A 20,808-nucleotide genomic window follows, 5' to 3' on the forward strand; every position below is an offset into this window, starting at 1 on the left:
AGTAAAAGGTTCAGATCTGCATGTATTTATCAAGACACATTCACCTTCTGTCTCCTTTTTTAGTTTTTATTTCCTTTCTTACCTTTCTCTCCTTTCAGACCTTGCATTCCTGGTGGACCTGGGAGTCCCACATCACCTGTGTATCATTTAGAAATCATTTATGTGATTAGTTTCCATTTTTCACAGATATTTTTATTAATTCTAAATGAGTTCATTTCAGTTTTGCTTACATTATTCATTTCTAGTTAATCTTCTTAAATGCACATTCAGTTGTTCTCTCACTGAACTGGACAAATGAATTAAAACTGGATGGATGGACAGACTGCTTGACTGGTAAACACTCTTTCAGTAAATCACTGGACTTAAAAATGAACGTCTCTGCTTTTAATTCCATCTTGCCATTTATTTTAATTTCTGTTGTTCAAATACTCTAGGATCTTATTGACGAGTGATAAAAAATGGGACGTGAGATTGACTAGTGGACTAGAGCAGCGGCAGATGTTCAGAGTCTTAACTCCTGGTTTAGCCGTCGATCTGCACCCTGTCCTCACCAGAGTCAGGGGTACAAGCAGCAAAAATGAGGTTTCTTGGCAGAATGGATGGGCTGACAGTCTTGAGCAAGGCCTTTAACCTGCAATTGCTGAGCACTTGGAGTAGTGAGAAAAGTGCTATATACATGCAAAGAATGAATTCTTATTCTTATTCTTATTATGTGCTAGGATGCCCCCAGGCAGGTTTAACTTGATGAAGACCAGTGCCAGACGCGGGACACGCTGAAGAGATTCTGTATCTCTGCAGGTTTGAGAACACCTGGGAATCCCCCAGAAGAGCCGGAGTGTGTAGCTGGGACGGACCTGCTTGGCCTGCTGCCACATTTACCAGGGAAGGCAGTTACAAAAAATGAGATGTGGCTACCATTTTGCTTTTTTGGGAATTGTTAGTTCAACTGTTCATATTTGTATGTAATATACAAAGTAACAACAGCACAGCCAAGTGACCATCATGTTTATGACAATATCGTCGTAATTTTTGTAAAGAAAAGATAAGAACATTTTAACTCCTCTTAACTTGCATCTATACTTCTATGGCAATCATGTAGGTACTGTAAATAATTGTGTCTCATCTCGTTAACAGTAATAACTCTGCTTTCTAGACTACACAAATGTATATTCCAAAACACTTCTGGTTCCAATAAGTCGTCTCCACCTCCCTGTGGTACCAGCAGTCTGTATATTTGTATTTAGAGACGCCTCCAATGTGGTTCGCTTCAGGCTCAGCCAGACTCTGGGCATCCACAGCCGCATCATCTGCGTCCCTTCAAGGATTGAATTCTCTGTATTTGTACTGTTTATACTTAGTCAGCTGGGTTTATATGCAAAACTGGATCAAATGTAATTGTGTGTTTAACGTGGCCTTACAGAATTAATACAAATTAACTGAAATGACTAATCTCCATTTTTAAACATGGCTTTTTTTAAAATTTTGAAAATAAATGCTGTTACTGCTTGTCAAACCAACCCCTCTCTTGCTCCCAACAATTTTTAAAGCTTGACTACTTTGAGGTCAGTCAGACTCACCCCTGTCCCCTTTGAGTCCTGGGTAACCCCGGTCTCCTTTTTGGCCAGGTGGTCCTTGAATAGTTCCATAAGCTGGAAAGACATTAGAAATTTGAATAGTTGTTATGCAAAAAAAGTATTGTCTAAATTCATAGAGAGACACGATTTCTTTTTATTCTCCTGCTTACTTCTGAAGAATTCCATAAGGTCTGTAGTCACATTGCCATATGCTCCGATAACTCGGCTGTATCCCGGAGGACCTGGAGGGCCGGGGGGACCAGGAGGTCCTTGCTGGATGACTCTTTCAGACACACTGTGAGAATACTCACTTATCAGACCTTGGCCTTTAAGAGAATAAACACCAGAGGTTGTTATCCACCATTGCATGTTAAAGAAACGAGCACTGCTGTTATATGAACAAAGGTGTTTGAAAGTGCAGTTTTAACAAAAACATGAACTGAATCTAAATTAGAGTCACCAGACAGGCTTGTGAATATTTTATGTAATCTTGAACATGAAGGCCCAAGATATTTGTTAAATGCTCTACCAAACTATTTGAACCTTTGGCAATTAAGTATTATGTTTATAATATAGACAGCCTTTCTACTGCTGAAAATGGACAAGAAGGTACATTTGAGTGGTCTTCTGCTAATCCTGCATGCTTACTCTTCATGTAGTCTTTCAGCTGAAGTGCTAGGCTGGCGTAGTCCAACTTTCCACTTTGCCTGCCATCCAGTATGTAGCCAGATTCACCACGCTCACCCTTATGCCCACGGGGTCCTGGAGGACCTGGCGGCCCCGAGATGTATCTTCTCACATTGTCACCTACAAAACAAAGCACCTGCTTTCAGGAAAGTCAAGTGACTGGCATAGGAATCATTTCCAATTAATTTCAGTCACATTCCATGCATTTGTACAAATAACATTCATATTTTGATGGTATATTTTTCATTTAACTTGAAGTGTCACTTACTGGTAAGGTACTCAATAAGTTCAGTTTGGAAGCGATCCCTCTGTGTATTCTCTGCATATGAGACTAGTCCTCCAGATAATCCAGGTATGCCAGGGGGACCTGGTGGGCCAGGGGGACCAGGAGGACCACTGAAACCTACATCTGCGATACAGGAAAGAATTCAGTAACATATCTTGTAAAGTATGCAAGCTGTCCTTATTTCTTAAACTGCCATGTTCACATGATACATGGCAAGTTGACAGCCTCAGTCGAAACATCACCACTTAGCACAATTCTAGCTACTGCACACGCTGCTAGTCATGCAGCTATCTGTTATGTGCATTGAGCTCCAGCAAACAATAGCACATCTGTATGAAGAAAGGGGAAGCCATATTTGATGCTATTCAGTTTTGGTTTTGTTAAAATAACGCATGGCAGTAGGTTTTGATTTCCATGTGCTTTATTTTACTTATGTTAATGGATCTTTCAAGACAAAAAAGAATTTTATTGTACATCTGTTGGTGGGGGTTGGGGGTGACTGTATCTGGAAAAGTAATTTTTGGCAAAATGTGTAAAACGTTCCTCACTTTGCCTGTCTGTGCAGAAATCCTTAAAAGTCTTACATTTCTGCAGGCATAATTCTGAATTATGGTAATAAGATTGTCCTGACATTTCTTGCCCATGTAGTTCTAGTTGTGGCTACTATGTTATTATTATTATCATTATTACTGGCTAAATGCAAAGTTGGTATGTTTATGTGGCACTTTATTTATGTAAGGAGGAATTACAGTCGGCTAGCAATTGAATGTTGAATCCAGTGAGCCTCAGACTGGCAAATCACAGAATCGAGTCAAAAATCCAGGCTCTAAGTTTAGGTCACCAAAAATAAAACTTTCTCCAGATGGCACATATGCAATCACTGATACTCACGTGCTGGGTTTATATCGTAACATATCTTCCTTATTGAAATAATAATGTAACCGCAATATCTGATATTAATAAATTGATATGAATATAATTTTTAACTCTTTCAGATTTCCTGTGAATGTTCTTTTTTTTATGTTTTAATGCCCATCTGTTCATTTTCAAACCCACATAATAGAATTTTTATGATTGTGGACATACATAATACATATGTACATTGGTTATTTATTTTGTTTTCTTTTCATTAAGATTGAGTTGTTTTAAATATCAAACGTCATCCCCTCGAGACACAGAGAAAAACCACAGCAGACAGCATGGAAAACAAAAAGTGCCACAGGGAGAAATTTTGAGGGAAACAATTATAATTTAGACTTATAAACTCTTCTTTATTAGTTTAAACATCAGGAAATTACAGTAATACCTTAATGAATAAAGTAAATGTGTCCTGGGATTTTAGTTCACTGTAAGAGGCCCATTTTACATATACGACATTAGGAAGAATATGGCTACATGTTGTAATAACCTGAGGTTTAGGGATGGGGTTGTGTCTGCTCTCGCTCTTTCTGCCGCGACATGACACTGCTGGCTGCACCTCATTTGAGCTCCGAGGCATTATCTGTCTGTCTTTCCTCAACTCTGCGAAATGACCCTCAAGACCCCCAGACTACTGGAGTTCAGCAGTAGAGAAGCACCTGAGAAGTAAATGCTCTCCATCCACCCTCCTTTGATGGCCTGGTGCTAACCCAGCGGTGGTTCTAAGTGGCATTTCTCGTATCCAGCTTCTACCATCTTTATAAATATGGATTTTAGTTTCTAAAGATGTTTCTTTATGTTTTCCTAATATACTGGACAAAATTTTATAAAAAATATTAACACCACTACAGAAAGTGTGAAATCAGCTAAGCATTCACTTACAGTGACCTGGTGTTCTGCAGTGCACACAATATTAATGACAGACGGGGGCCTGTTCTGTGTAAGGAGGTTGCACAATGACGCACTTTAGCAGGTTGGTACTTCTTTTATACTTAATATTTTACAAAAAAAAAAAAGCCTCGTTGTGATCATTAAATAACCGAGGAATTCCTGTATAATTTAACAAGACAGACAGTGTACTTGTTTTCATGAATACAGTAAAGATCACTCGTATTAAATTAGCACTTAAGTGCACATATACAGTATGTCCACTCTACAAACAAGTTTTATTTAACCCTGCAAGAATTAATCTAAGTGATGATTTTACTGTGTGTATATGTAATATATATTACACTTTTAACAACCACAAGAAATGGAGATTAAGTGATCTGCTCAGGTTAGGATTACGACTGTGGTGGATAAAAAGTGTTCTGTTGGATAAAATCGGGTTATTCATCCAGTAGTCTTACAAGGGGGTTCATCACAGAACTTGGAGGTACCTGGAGTGAGTCTTTAGAAATTGTGACCTCTGAGACATGCCGGGTGTGTGTTTTGTGCATCTCATTGATGAGACTTTCTATACCAAACATGATGGTGTAACGTTCTGCTTATACCAATAATTTAACTTAATCTTATGCTTTCAGTCTTCATTATTTGCCATGTCACTACCACTAGATGATGAAGTTTGGAGATGATTTAATTCTTATCTGTTCCTGTATCAGATGTGACTCTGGCTTAGCTTTGGCAGGGACAGGATAGGTGATCACTGGAGCCTGCATTGTCATGTCAAGTATGATTTCTGGTGGGATCCACCATGTTCAACCGCACACAAGGCAGGTTTTTGTTGACAGCTTTTACATTTTCTTTCTGTCCTTTATAGGGTGAATTCTTAATATGTTTCTTTCAACTTCACCTAAGGTAGTGTATGTTATTCCAACAAAAATGAAAATGTGTTTAAATAAATTTAATAAATAAAAGGTATCCTATTATTAACCATACCTGGTACACGTTTTAAGTTATTGTATTTATTCATAAAAATACTGAAAAATAACAAAAGTACTAAGAAACCAGGCTTACTCTGCAGGTAGCTTCTGATGTCTTCTACCCTGTAGCTTGAATCACTTGTTTCACTTGTACGACTTAGGCCACTTGTACCACTATATGTGACAAACCCAGATGGACCTGGGGGCCCAGGTGGACCCTGTCTTCCTTGTAGTCCCGGAGGACCAGGGGGACCAACAATTCCTCGAAATTCTGAGTCTTAGAAGGAGAGAGAGCAAGAGAAAGACCTTTTGGTGTAAATACCACGTGAGCCTCTCGGTATTTACACAGTACCTCCATGCACATGGTGCACCAAACGTAGTTAGTTAGTTTCAGAGATGGCAGTCAAGGCTTCTCGCTTTTAAGTCCAGTGATCATCTGGAGCAGAGAAATGGTTTTCAGTCATTCTAGGGAGGATGCTGATTGCTTCATGAAACAGTTAACTCCGATGGAGATGTATTTTTAAGGAAGCTGGTACTTATGTATTTTGCTAATTGTAACGTTTTTGACACAGTACCAATAACCAGTACATATCACCTGGTTTTACATGCCTTCGCCAGTGAAAGAACAAACAGGACTTAAAGAAGAAGCATTGAAACCATCTCTTTTGCATTTTGCAACCCATTTTTCAAATTATAAATGGAATAAATTAAAACGTAATGGTGGATCAAACAGCATCAGTCCTGGTTCACTGACCAACACATTAATGGCTTACACAGCTGTTATAAAATGTACTCATTGCCACAAACCCATGACTGAAGAGTAATTTCTCATAGAATGATGCAAGTCAGTAGGTCACATTTCTATGGTCTACCACTCATCACATGAAGGCACCAAAACAGCAAACATCTTTGGTGACCCGATTGTCTGTGCATTTTTACTTCATTTTATCACACTGCCTCATCATCAGTAGAAACTTTGCAGAAAGTTGGGAGGCTGCAGAAACAGAAAGCGGGTTTTTCATCTCAGGTAGTGTGGGATGGGTATCAGAAGGCAGCAAGGAGAATGTGAAGCCTTGAGCCGCATGTAGCAATGAGCGGGAGCGGTGCGATGAGGAGAAGAGGCCAAGCACAGCAAGATAATGGGATGGGTACTGCTGTAAAAGAGATGTGCATGAAGAACAGACTTTTTCACAAGACAGTTACGTCTTAACGTGCATCCTTGAGTCTACAAGGGCACACATCAACATGTTACACCCTCGGTGAGGTCTTTAAGCAGTCCTAGGAAAGCCCCATATCATTTTTTGCACAACTCTGCTACAGAATGTTTGGCAGCGGAAGCTGGTCTGCAACAACCAAAAATGATGGAAACATTACAGGAACAGGCAAATAAAATGGGTTGAACAGGAGGTACCAGGAGTAGATTTTAGACCAGAAGCTGCTCCAGCAAGGCTAAGCAGAGAAAAAAGTACAGTGAGAAGATGAAGGAAAAGGATGGGCAGAAGAATTGTCCCTTTTTGCTTATGCAGAGGTTAGTTGGCACCAGAACCAAAGAATTCAGGAAAACAGAAGCTCCATGAACTGAGCAGAGCAGCAAGATGATCCGACATCAAATACAAAAGAGGAGACACACAATCTAACAAGACCGAGTCACCAATGTGGAAGAGAACGTTTGTGCACTGCCACCTTCAGGCACTTAGCAGAACAGAAGAACTTGGCTTTTTTTTTAAGGAATGTTCAGTATTTACAAATTGAAGACATTACCCTGCATTCATACACGTATCAACCATTCTACAAACACTGGATATTACACACAGCATGTAGGAAACTGGACCACAGCGAACATCATGGGGGGGCCTGTGTTCACGGCGGACTGTTCATTTTTCATGCCTCGTCTGTATGTGTGGCTGAAGTACAGAGCCCGCTGCATATATTAATTATTACAGTAAACTCTTAGTGTTGCCTTTGCTTTAAACACATTATTATGGATTTGAGACAGAAAGATGAATATTATGCCCAATATAAAATATAGTTAAGCATTTCAAAACTACCACTTTTTGTATGCATCATGCCTCCACCCTATCTCATTTCATGGAAAAATATGCATTATAACCAAATGATGACATAAAAGTAAGTTGAAAGAGTAGAAAATGCATTTATTTATTTGGTAGTTGATGCTCAGTGCTGCAGCCCAGTATATGTTTTTTGGTTGCTTTATCTCTATATAAAAGTGATTTGGGTATAAGAGGAAAAAAATTACATATTGGGCAAGTAACAATACGCTCTTCTTATGCGCTAGTATTTCTGGGCATATAATTTTATATTTTAGATTACTCTCACTTGTCTTCAACCCCCTATGTAGTTAGTAAAGTATTGTGACACTCGGCGACCAGACACTTCCTGCTGATTGTACACGCATTTACGAGCTGACAGTCTGTAGCCTTGGATTTGCCCTTTGACCTCTATGAGTAGTTCCTGTTCATTAAACGCTGAAAACAAGAATTTGAACAAACAAAATTGTTATGGTAAAAACAAAAAATGTGGAAAATCTTCAAAAAGAAAGAAATTAACAATCACTCAGTGAGCTAAGCTGTGAAGAAAAACTGGAAAAATACATGGGAGTGAAACGTTGATGGCAAATGTATGGAGAAAAGGACCATAAGAGCTTCTGTAACAAGGAAACTGTGGTAACGGGTTGTGTATTTGAAGAAGTGGTAGAGTAGGCACAGTGGGGCACTGCAAACTATCAAACGCACAAAGGATCATGAGTTGCACTTTCACCCAGTGTGGTTCAGTTGTCACAATGTCACTTTAAAAAGGCTTAGTCAGCATTCTGTGCCTTCAGTAATGACTTAACTGCCAGCAGATGCAGCAAGAGGGCCAATTGTACGCTGCAGGTAGGCACGTCATGCGCTAGCACTGCCAGACACTACGTGTTAAACCACTTCGCTGTCTCCCAGCTGTAGGTAGGTGACTGTCTTAAGATTTCACTGCCCAGGAGTGAACACACCAGGGCAGGACCAACACGTTAGACAAGTCAATCTGCCCGATTGTTTCACGTGTGTACAAGAAAGTGCAACCAGAGCACGTTCAGAATCAGAACTGCCAGTGCGCCCTGTACAGCTTATAAAACTGCTAGGAGACACAATGGGGGACACGCTGCATGCTGCTGGCCTTGGAGGAAGACGACTTGCTTGAATCACCACAGCTGCAGACTTGACAATCTGCCTGCCAGTGGCCTGCAACTTCCTCGGGCCCTTCTGCAGGAAACAGGATGACATCCTGCGAGTGTCAATGCAGAGGCTCACTGTGTTCTCCTATTATTTTGTTTTTTGTTATTTCAGCAATAAAGGTAGAAATATCAGGCTGACAATAAGTATGGAGTTTCTTTTTCCATCAATATACAGATGGCAGGTTAGTATAGAGGAGCAAATGTAAACTTTGACAAAACTTGTAGGAAAGTTGTACAAGTGTGGAAATAGAAATTAACTGGTGAATCCAGTGCCAAGATCTGGGCATGCACAATAATAATAATAATACATTTATATAGCGCCTTTCCCATGCATGGCTAACCGCTTGGAATTGATGGTCTTAATCTTATTTGTTGTGTGTCTAATGACTGTATTACCGAAAGAAGACCAAATCACCTGTATAGATGACAAAGTTGCATTTAGACCAACATCACACTGCCCAAGTCACAAAAAAGCTCATCAGTTAGAATGTGAAGTCTCAATCTTGTCAAATGTGTTTCTGTTTTTAATCAAATCGAGTATACAGTGCACTCAATGAAAAGAAGATTCTAAAAAGAGACATTGATGATGCCAGTAACACTGGTAGTTTTACACCAATTCATTTGCAATAAATTGAATACGTCAAAAAGTGATGTTAAGCTTATATACCCAGAAATACTACAAAATAAAATGTAACATGTTGTACTTTGCCTCCTGTTCATCTTTTCACCTCAGATAGCCATCATGATTGTCCCGATACTTTAGTAAGACTTTGGCTCTGTTCATTGAGGGTGAAGTTGGCAGAAAGGTTTTTTGTTCTTCAATGAGGATTTGTTTTCTCGATTGTTACAGCTTGCTTAGGATGACGGCTCGTTTTCCAGTAAGTTCTGAAGTGAATTTGTTAAACACAGCAAAGCAGTATATTAATAATATTGCGACCCACCGGTCCACCAGTGGGCAGCCACTCTAGCTGACTTACCAGCATTTTGCAGAAAATGTGGTTTCTGGGCAACAATCCGGTTCGCACTAAGCAGGCCCAAGTGTGGTAGCGAGCGAGTGTGCGCCTCTTCTGTCTTTTAATTCTTGGCAGTCAACGCCATCACTTTAAAAACAGATGGCCTGCACTGGGCCCACGTGTAAGATTAAATGCAGCCCCCTCTGTGAAGATTCCTAAGTAGAATCTGGTCTGCTAAACTTCATGGAAAGCCGACACACACTGTGAGGTGATTGACAATCCTACATCTGATTAAACCACAGTTACATAAGAGACACACATCAGGCAGGGAGCGGTAAAAAAACCCAAAGGACTGAGCAGAGCAGATTCTGTTAACATTTGTCTACTTCAAATAAAACTGAACAGAGCGCACCATGCTTTTTAAAATGAACAATTTGAATTTTGAACTCTTGGAAATCTTTTGCAAATTTTGAATCATAACTGTTAATGAAATTTCAGACTGAATTAAAATAATAGACATGTTCTGTGTATGATTTATAGAATTACTTATATATGAAAAAAAATCTTTTTTTCTTGGATAAAAATAAACACTTGGTTCTCGAATGAAAAATAAGTAAGTTTGAACCAGTGTTTAAGGGGATGAGCCTTTAATTAATCGAAGGCCATTAGCCCAACTTTGTGTGGCTATTTACTTTAGTTATTCAGACCAGAAATGAAGTTTCATTTTTTTTTTCTTTTAATAATATGGATATGAGTTAAAGAAAGATTAATCTGAACTGCTGCCAATTCCAGGTTTGATTTGTGCCTTATGTCTGTTGGTGCTACAATAGATGGCACCTTCTCAACCCTAACTTCCGCTTAGAAGACGAATGGAGGAATTTTATATACATACGTTATGTGCCCAATATATTCTTTCACAAATATTGAAGAAATTAAAAAAAAAAAAGCAAATTAAACATTTTAATTACTAAATGTATACTTTGAATTTCCAAAACCTCTAGAAATTCGGTTTATATTGGACTATTAACTAAGATTACTAATATAGCATTAAGGTAACCAATTTTTAGCATATTATGGATTTTATTTTTTGACTTTTTATCTGTAGGCTAGTAAACTCAAAAAGTATACTATTTAAGTTTAATTTTACTATGTACTTTTACATTAACTTTGAAGATATATATATATGAGTGTGTGTCCCTTTTCAAATGTATAGTTTTCAGTTCACAGGTAGCCGCACATCATGTGATCCCCGCGTGCAGTACTTTGCCAAGTTATTTATATTTTATTTTCCAATACATTGACATATTTATTAATTTGCTTCAGTTTTCAGTGCTTGTAATACAAACATCCATACCCATAAAAAATAAATATTAAACAGTATTTAATAGCTTTGACTTATTTCAGGCATACAATAAAACTCATAAACCTTACTTTGTAGCAGTGCTGATATATCTCCATAAGTCGACCCTGGCAATCCTGGAGGTCCAGGGGGTCCTGGAGGTCCTGGTAGGCCAATTCTCAGACCCCTGGCTATTGGGCAGAAAGAAAGAGCAGATCGCAACAATCAACAGGCCACAGTAAATATTCTCTTCAAGTGACGAAAAGCACGCAGAAGCAAATGTTTAGCAAGTGAAAGTGCAGAGGTGACATTGTGCTTTAGCAACATGGGCAGGTAAGTGGGATATTTTATAAATCTGCTTTATACTTTTTGGAGTTTTCCAGAGTTTGCCACATGAATATAAAACCTATGTATTCCAAGAGAGGGGTTTCAAAAACATGTTGCTATAACACAATAATGCGGCAGATTTTATTAGCCACTATCTTGCATTTAGGTGTGGAATGCATTTCCTCAAACTGGATTTCCACAGGCCTGAGGTAATTAGGCAAAATGGTCATAAAGAATCATGAAGCTGTCAGAAATGAAGGCGTTTTTGACATGTCTGAAGCAATTGTGGAGACGTAGCGGACGATGGGGGGGCAGGACAGGGGATGAAGGTGCCGGCAGCCAACTGCGCTTGCTTTAAGCTTTGCTATCTGTACTCACTGCTCATGATGTCGATGACACGAGTGGCCAAATCGTGCATTTCAGTTGCACTAGACCAACTCGCTGCTGAACGTCCAGATGAGCCCGTAAGGTATTGTCTCACTTCCTCCCCTGAACAATTCAAACAAGGTCAACAGACAGACATTGACAGGTAAACACACATGCTATTCAGCTGCTGCTACTTACCAAACAGCAGTACGGTTTCAGCATATCGAAACCTCGTTACACAGAGAAGCAAACGCACCGAGAACAAACATGTAGCCAAGTTAGGTTTTACAGACGTACTGTAAAAATCACTTCCTTAAGACAACAGTTTTTTTCAGCACATAACATTCTAAAATATAGTAGAGTTTAATTCTAAAACATGAACTCCAGTTACCACCCACCATCAACTGAGAATACAAGATGTTCATATCGATGTTTGTAGGTTCAGACTGTAAACCCGTAGCCTGTGAAAAATGACTACAGAACTGCTGTCATGCATGGAAGAAACAGAGTGAACAAGTGGCTGACAGAACACCGACGGCCGCCACTGAAAACAATGCATACAAATTAGACTTCAAGAAGTGTCCTCTTGTTAGAATCAAGTCTTGAAAGAGTAATATTTTTTGTTTCACTGTCTCTAGGAAATGGCATGTGAGCACATGATTCTGACCGGGTGTTAAAACAAAACCCAAGTAAACATCGATAGGAACATTTGCCATTCACAAGATCACTAAATCTTGCTGCATGCTTCACTTTTTTGATGTTATTTACACATGAAAACCCAACAGACATTGAAGGTGACATTGAGAGACAATGTTATTTATAGTATGTAAGACAACGGCGTTTAAAATACAAATTTTAACTAAACAATTGAACACTGAAATGTTATCTGACGTTTAACATCAATAACAAAATGACTCCTCGTATGTAAGAGTAACAGCTGTGCTTTCATGTACCTGATAGAGTTAACCAAAGGGGGTTTCAACATGAACACTTACTCTGCAGCATGGCTAATATGTCTTCCATTGAAGCAAATCCAGGGGCCCCAGGTGGACCAGGAGGACCTGGTGGGCCTGCAACAAAGCCAGCATCTGCAATAGTTGAACAAGAATTACATTTCAATTTAAAAGTAACTGTCTCCTAACAGCCCGATTCCTACACATTAGACAGTCATCTAAAATAACTGCAGCATCAGACGAAGTGGCCATTACAACAGTTCACATTTTAGCTTCAAAAAGGCCATGACATGAGCTTTAAAATTCAAACATGTTGCTAGATGCCTCCTGGATCTCACTCTGTGAAAGTGCAGATAGTAGCATAACTTCTCAGATGGCATTACATGAGGAGCAGACAGTGCCTGACAACAGAAATTGGGATTTCTAGGACTTCACACACTGCAGACATTACAAATACAGAAGCCTGGCTAAGTGACACTGCAGGTCTTTTACAGCAGCCAAAAACCTGGTGGCCAACTCTGTGGCCTTCACCACCATCCTCCACTTGGGAGTTAACCCTGGTCCTCATGTTCACGCTGCCTCAGAACAGACATATATGTGACGTCAATGGAGTCTGTTAGCTTGTTACTTATGGTTGCTGATGTAGCTTTTCAAGTACTGGGCACAGCACAGTCAAAGCCCTGCAGTATTGAACGAGTGCCATATAAAGGCAACTGAGGGATCTTGCCAACTTCAGGCCACTAGCTTAAACCTTTGGTAATGTGTACATTTGATATCAGTGGCTAACAGATGAGTAAATATTTGAATATGATTGCATTCTCCACTGAGAAAATCTTGTATTCTTGAAGTACTTGTGCCTTCTCGTAGCACGTCGTCCATTTGAAGGAGGAGGTACAGAGGAGTACAGTACACGCCGTCTAGTAATCCTATGATATGAGGGATATAATGTGTTATTTCAGTTTTGTCATCTTGGGTTAGCCATCTGGTCCCGTGGCTTTCCTAATTTCTAAAATATTTATACCAGAAATGTGATGGGAGGTGAGAAGAACTCCAGTGTAATGCATGAGACATTGGACAGTTTTGAACCCTGCTTCCCATCCATTTTTGCAGTCTGGTGATCCTCACCGTCATTTTGGCCTTTACGATTTAAAACACAAACTTTGCACATGTAGCCATAAGGTAAAGTATGGCAGAGCAGCAGCCTCATCCCTAACTCACTTTATCACTTTGACATCTTGCTTCAGCCCAGTTTCACAGTGTTCACCATTACTGGTGTAAAATAAGGAGAAATTATGTGTGCTTAAACCTGCTAATAAGCTCCAATGAAATCGGGTCACAATCCTCTACACAATCCCATCTATAATAAGCCAAGCCTACTACTCACTTTGCACATAGGTGATCACACGATTCGCCACTTCATCCAATGACTGTACAGCAGGTCCACCAAGTCCTGGTGGTCCGGGAGGCCCTGGAAGGCCTGGTGGGCCTTGTGGTCCAATCATATAGCTCCGGACAGCATCACCTGTCAAACATACAATTGGTTTCAGTTCTCCCAACAGTGAAAGAGTCACTGGAAAAAGTATAAGGTTACAAAAGGTAGAAAATGGAATTACAAGGTGCAACTTACTTTGAAGATAGTCAGAAATGTACTGGCGTATGTCAGGCAAAGACTGGACTGCATCACCACCTGCCCCAGGAGGTCCTGGAGGTCCAGGAGGTCCTGGTGGTCCGGGTGGTCCTTGATAGACTCTTGAGCTTCCGCCTGACAATCCAAAGAAAGAACACAGACTTCACCAATAAAATTCTGTCTCCCATGATTCACTTCTTTTCAGCCCCACAAGACTCCCTGGATCCTACCGTTATCACACTGCTTGCAGCTTCTTCTAGTATAAGTAGTCATTCTAGTAGCCAAGCTGTCACCAGCTGACATGTAAATTGTTTGCATTATAAGACAGTCGTAATTCCTGACCACTGAAGTTAAAAGGAAGTATCACTGGCAGTTGTCTCTACATATGATCCTTGGTGTAGAGTGTACCTCACTCTCCCTTACCTATGACATTTATTAAGACATGGAATTACTTGTCCTTACCAGTGACTTTTTAAGGAAAAGACTATTCGCTGCGTAGAAGGATATGTGAGGCAATGGTGACACAGTAGATAAATTCACCAGTACAATTTGGAATTCAAATGTCCATACACATGAAACTGTCAATATCGGAATAAAATCCCTGAGAAAAAATCACTTCATACCTCGTGACACTGTTGATCCTGGAATACCTGGAGCCCCTGGAACTCCAGCATCTCCTGAAAGTGGAATTAAAGAAGCAGTTATTGATATGCAAACGAATTTAAGCACAATTGAGTTGCTTTGTTCTGCCATTGAGCAGTCACAGTTTATTTTTGTACAAAGTGATTGGTTGTTTATTCTATTGAAAATATGACTGGCTATACAAGGGACAAAAAAATCGCTTATGGAGGCAGTCACGCATGTTCCCATGGGGATCTCATCTTCCTGGCTTTGCCAAGGTGAACAATATTTCTCTGGGACAAAGGGGATGCTCCTGCTGTCTTAACTTTTTCCACCCTCAGCTGTGAGAATCCATCGAGTGAGGGCAACTAACCTGACCACAGTGTCCAAAGCTACCTAAGCTCTTTCCAGTCGGAGTTCTATAAAACCAACCTGGAGGATGGCGTCTGATATCGGACACAAAACCCAACCTGGAGCCAGCGCCATTGTGTTGTCTAAGCCTTCCTAACTCAAAGAACATTTTGTTTGTTGGGCTGAAACACCATCTTTTTTGTTGGTGCCATTGCACTCTGTCTTTGTTTTACTTTGCTTTATTACTCTATTTCTGGTGCTACAACATATTGAAGCTGTTCATGAAATTATGTTCCCCAGTCACAAGACCGACACTGTTTCTTGAGGATGATGATAGCTTATTCTAACATGCCTTGTTAAATGTCATCTGGCCTAAACACAGAGTTCAGACTCATATTTACCTCTGTCTCCCTTTGGTCCTTCTGGTCCCTGAGGGCCAATTGGTCCTGGAGCTCCAGGAGGCCCAAGTGGACCTGGCTCTGAAATGACAGTTTGTATCTCCATTAGTGAAAGGAGTGAAACACAGCACTATTGCTACAGCGTTTGAAGTATCCTCCTTAATGGATGAAACCGCACAACAAATGTTCTACGTACCCCCAGAGATTCCTGGACTTCCAGGTAGGCCTGGCTGTCCTGGGTCACCTGTGTGAAGAAATTGGACAGTATTAAGTAGTGTGTGCCAAAAAAAAATAAAAAGAGGGAAATGGTTCAAGCAGCAGAAAGTGAACCTCATTCTTACCTGGGTATCCCCTTGGTCCTTGATCACCTGGAAAAGAACAAGGGGTTAATATATTTGCCCAAGGTCTTTAAAGCAGTAATTATAGTTCAACCAGCTGACAAAGGATGCACATTATCAAGAAGCTCTGCATTTCACCTCATGTACCAACTTATACTAAAAAATGGCAAAGGTATGCATCATTGCAGAAGGGCTGCCAAGCCAAACTCACAAATTTGCCATAATAGAGATTCACTGCATTGTAGGAGGTGCTTTACTAAGTAAGATATGATATGACAGGGTGTACTGCAACTCTATAAAACATCTGCCAAATTTCACAACATCTGGTGTCATAAAAATTTTTATCGTTTGTGAAGTTTCTGCTGGGCAATGTACACCTCTGTTTGGTATTTGACCAGCCTACATTTGATATTCTCACCCTGAGATCCTTTAGGTCCTGGTGGTCCTGGTGGTCCAGAAAAGTATGATCCTGAAATTAAAATTAAACACTTCTGTTAAAATTGAGCTATTAACCTACAAAATAGAAAAGTGATGGTGCAGATACAGATTCACGGCAAACCTATCCACACAACTCACAATAAAATGATAAAACCTTTAATTCAGTTATACCTAGCTGAGAGCACACAGAGCATTTCTACACCACGCTCTTTGGACAGCTAGTGAATTTAGGGTGGGACACAGAATGCTGAACTGTATCTCCACAGATGAGGAGTATGAGTTAGAGATGCCAGCAGTCAGTGGTATGAGTTATCACACATGAGGGCTACAGTGATGGTTGTAGACCACATTCAGAGAAACAACTACCTCGACTAATACTATCTAATTCTTCTTATGTCAGCCGTACTCTTCTAATAAAAAGCAGTGGAAATAAAACCATAAATCTAGTGCAGTGAAAGCTGACAAACAAATTTAAGTTTGGAAAGAATATAAACTAAATACTTGTCCAAGGGACATTCATATTTGGAATGACTTGGGGGCTCTGCCCCCTGCTCGCTTTTCTCGCCAACCCCCATGTGGGCCCTATGCGCTAGTCATTTATTTCCCAGATCTACCACTTATGACAAATCATGCTGTGCTTTTGGATAAACATGAAAATCAACTCTGTCTTTGATATCTCTGTCTTTCGAAACTATTATTGCTGATAATTCATCACATGTTGGTTTATTATATATGCGAGCGTGATCTTTCAGATTCATATAGAAATCCAAGAAAACTTCTTTGTCCGTGTTTTTCAGATAAATTTCGTGTAAAGATACTTTTGGATGTGTGGAATTGTATCCATTATTGGCCGTAGAATTTCTAATACGTCCAATCATTTAACTCTTTAAACCCTACTCTCTTTTCTGTTTCTTTTTCTGGTTTCTTTGTGGTGGTGGCCTGCGCCACCACCACCTACTCAAAGCTTCATGATGCTCCAACAATGATGGACGGGTTAAAAGGCAGAAGTCTACGTGACCATCATCATCATCAAGCCCTTCCGTGAGAATCCTAAATCCAAAGAGGACTTTTTAATTTATGTTAGGTAGAATGCCCAGAGGGGACTGGGCGGTCTTATGGTCTGGAACCCCTACAGATTTTATTTTTTTCCAACCGCCTGGAGTTTTTGTTTTTCTGTCCCCCCTGGCCATTGAACCTTACTCTTATTTGATGGTAATTAATGTTGATTTATTTTGTTTTATAATTGTGTCTTTCATTTTTCTATTCTTTAATATGTAAAGCACTTTGAGCTACTGTTTGTATGAAAATGTGCTATATAAATAAATGTTGTTGTTGTTGTTCTTTCAATTTTATGTTGCATCGCTTCTCCGTGATCATATAAACCTAACCGAAAATCCTTAATTTCTCACGGATACGGCTCTCCATTGGAAAGAAACACTAACTTTTCCCTGATGGCAACAAGAATTCTATGATCTACAAGTCTCCAACTTAAACTTTAAAGCCAAACAATATCTACATACTTCTGTCATATCACCTGTGTCCATATATTTGATCTCTTTTAGCTGTTCCGTTATTTCACCAAGTAATAATTTCCTTTTGTAAGCGCTAATGCAATCTTTACTATCAGTTTTTTGAAACGTTCGAATTTTAGTACTTCCATTATCTCAAACCTGCTCTGCATGTGTATTGTCTTTAAGACGTTCTACTTTGTCTTTTATGCTTTGTCTTTTATTACCACCCCCGATTGGACCTGTTGGGTTTTTAATTCCACTTGGTCTGGGCTGATCATAACTTTCCTTATTTTCCGAATTTGCACTTAGATTATTATTGTTCTTTTTCGAATTCTTTTCTCTCCAACACTTTTTGGCCTCTTTTCGACGCGCTGCCCTTTCTTCTTCACTTAGTAGTTGACGTTTCATCTTGAACATATAAAATTATTGTCCAGAAAAGGGACTATATTGAAGGAAATAAATAGGTTGTATGTGTTGTATTAAAATGAGAGAAACTTAAAAATGTATAAGAGCTGAGAGCACAGGAATTGTGTCTGACAGCAGCATTCACACAAATGAGAGGTGAGTGGACAGTGGGTGTGGTTAAATCTCATCTCACGGGACTTAAAATTATCTCTCTGAAGAAGTCCAGTCACGTCCCAGGATTTTTTTATATAATAGAGAGATAAGAAACATATAAAAATATTCACTTATACAATACCAACATAGTTTTTACCTGATCTGGACATAGCGACAGTGACTAGGAGCCGAGAAAAAGTGAGGTGTCCACTCTGATTGGAGATTTACATTTACTTATTTGGCTGATGCCTTTATTCAAGCCGACTTACAACATTTATGATACAATTGGTTATATTTTTTTGGATTTCCAAAGGCAGTTGAAGCTGTAGCCACACAGAGACTGGATGTGATCGGCACTAGCTATGGGAGATGATCTTGGGCAGATAGAACCCAACCCATTCCTTTCATTATTCTGGTCCAAGTCCATCTTTTTCTTTTTGTCAGGGCAAGTCCAATTAGTAACCATGTACCCTGTTTCCTGAAAAATGAATGATAGGGCACTTTCTCTAGTGTTGCCCAATATTTTGTTGGATAGGTTGGTATTGCAATATGACACGGTCCTGAGGGCTACAGATGACAGTGATATCTGTTCACAATTTGGGTTTTAATATGGATAATCTTAGTTATAACATGAATGTGTGGTGCATAGTCTTTAACAGAATTACACCATGTTCTGCGCAGATTGGTGAGGACACAGGCTCCTTTGTGATGAGGGTCAAAGGGACCTGGAGCTTACCCAGACAGCACAGATCCAGTCCAAGATGGCACACTCACATCCAGTCCATTTCTAGTTATAAATCATCCTCACAGAGAGGATACATTGGGAAGAAATCTGAATTCTAAGGAAACTATATATACACAGAGAGGCAAGATCATTTTAGCCAGATGGCACCATGGGAAGGAAAGGGAATCAGGATCTAAACAGTGTGAGGGGTCGACATCACACCCATATCCCATAATAAAACATCAAAAAGACAACTCCAAACTGAAAACGGGTAACAAAATGAATGACTAACCTGAATTTGGAATGAAGGTCCCTGGTTCTCCCTTTGGACCAGGTGGACCAGGGTGGCCAATACCTGAAAAATACAAGAGTTTTCATTACAAGACAAATACTAAACCTAAAGAAAGCAGAATGCTGCTCTATGCATCATAATATACAATATAATAGGTCCTGCCATTCACTGTCCATTGAGACAACACGTAATAATTATGGTGTATAATCTAGGGAGCTTGGGAAGGACTTAGCCCCTCTTAAAGAGTCATTTATGAAACTCTGGGTTGGGAGGAGAGGCTCAAAAATGGTGAAAATAGAACATTTAAATCATAAAGTCATGGTACAAAAATGTTTTGCTACACATCTTATTGTGGCCTACATATTATTTCAGTTATGCTGTGTGTGCCATGCCTACCTTGGTGCCAGCCACATCACAAACTAGCATTTACTTTTTTTTTTTTTCAATTTTCCCATAAAAAGTACACAAACCAACAAGTAAAATGCCCTTAAATTCTGACAAATGGCCCACTGAAATTTTGTGATGAGATGCCATAAAAAGCACCCTAAAATGTTCAAATGGGGAGTCTCTTGAATTTTACAGCATAATTTGCTTTGTGTGTATAATGATGGGTTTGGGGACAGTTGGGTGACTACACTAAGAACTCTAAATTGCTATAAAGCACATGGATCTGCTATTTTTTCTGAAGATTTAGATTCTTTTGCGCACAAGAAAGCCAATTAAGTGTTTAAAATGCAGGTTATGGCCTCCATGTTTCTATCTCTGCACTTATCGTTGCATGAGAAGCTCTGGCCCACCACTGGACAGGGATGTCACCTGTGGTTGCTCTGTGTCCACTTCCTTGAGACCTTCGACTCTACTTTATTCACACTGTTTTGGAAAACCAATAACCCCTGCAAATGGGTGTAAACGTTCATTCTCTACCAGACAGAGATGAATGATGAGGGTACAGGCAGGTGGACATCAGTGACCAAGAGAGCAGTTAGAGGTCTTAGACAACTTTAAGATTTTGTAAGGTGTGTAGGCACTGAGACTGAACATGAAAAAAGGAAAGCCTGATAAAAGAAGATTGTCTGTTGATGTTTGGTGCTTTTAGCTCTTGTTAATCTGAGATGCTGGCACTAGACAAGTTCTTTACAAGGCACGCTCCCTAAACTGCATGTTCTGTGGCAAGAGCTCGACTTGTCCATATTTACCCCAATCCTAAATATGGTCCTGTTTAAGAAGATAGCAAGCTTACCTGGATCACCTCTTGGGCCGGGTGGGCCTGGAATGGGTGGACCTTAGCAGAAACAAAAAGCAAGGTACAAGTTGAAGTGTCATGTCTGCTGAACAAGGCTTTGCTTGGGCAGCACCGTAATTGTGAAGGCAGTGCAGCCACAGATCAAAACACAAAGCACACATTTTTTGTACTTCTTTATGTTGCATTTATATTCAAACTATATGAGATGCGAAC

At 39.7% G+C, this 20,808-nt stretch overlaps 1 protein-coding gene across 1 annotated transcript in view; it reads right to left on the minus strand.

The window, feature by feature from the left end:
• The window catches only part of col17a1b (collagen, type XVII, alpha 1b), a 71,271-nt gene that overhangs the window by 1,545 nt on the left and 48,918 nt on the right, over window positions 1-20,808 (minus strand). The window contains exons 39-56 of the mRNA XM_039734411.1: window positions 20,593-20,634; window positions 19,353-19,415; window positions 16,248-16,298; window positions 15,833-15,859; window positions 15,688-15,735; window positions 15,495-15,572; window positions 14,745-14,798; window positions 14,122-14,256; window positions 13,879-14,016; window positions 12,537-12,629; window positions 11,554-11,664; window positions 10,941-11,039; window positions 5,422-5,604; window positions 2,530-2,670; window positions 2,223-2,381; window positions 1,745-1,900; window positions 1,578-1,649; window positions 83-136 (exon numbers count right to left, since the gene is read on the minus strand). Coding sequence (XP_039590345.1) covers window positions 83-136; window positions 1,578-1,649; window positions 1,745-1,900; window positions 2,223-2,381; window positions 2,530-2,670; window positions 5,422-5,604; window positions 10,941-11,039; window positions 11,554-11,664; window positions 12,537-12,629; window positions 13,879-14,016; window positions 14,122-14,256; window positions 14,745-14,798; window positions 15,495-15,572; window positions 15,688-15,735; window positions 15,833-15,859; window positions 16,248-16,298; window positions 19,353-19,415; window positions 20,593-20,634 — 1,704 coding nt within the window. The remainder of the gene's footprint in view (window positions 1-82; window positions 137-1,577; window positions 1,650-1,744; window positions 1,901-2,222; window positions 2,382-2,529; window positions 2,671-5,421; window positions 5,605-10,940; window positions 11,040-11,553; window positions 11,665-12,536; window positions 12,630-13,878; window positions 14,017-14,121; window positions 14,257-14,744; window positions 14,799-15,494; window positions 15,573-15,687; window positions 15,736-15,832; window positions 15,860-16,247; window positions 16,299-19,352; window positions 19,416-20,592; window positions 20,635-20,808) is intronic.

The sequence above is a fragment of the Polypterus senegalus genome, chromosome 1 (genome assembly GCF_016835505.1).
Source record: "Polypterus senegalus isolate Bchr_013 chromosome 1, ASM1683550v1, whole genome shotgun sequence".
Classification (NCBI taxonomy): domain Eukaryota; kingdom Metazoa; phylum Chordata; class Cladistia; order Polypteriformes; family Polypteridae; genus Polypterus; species Polypterus senegalus.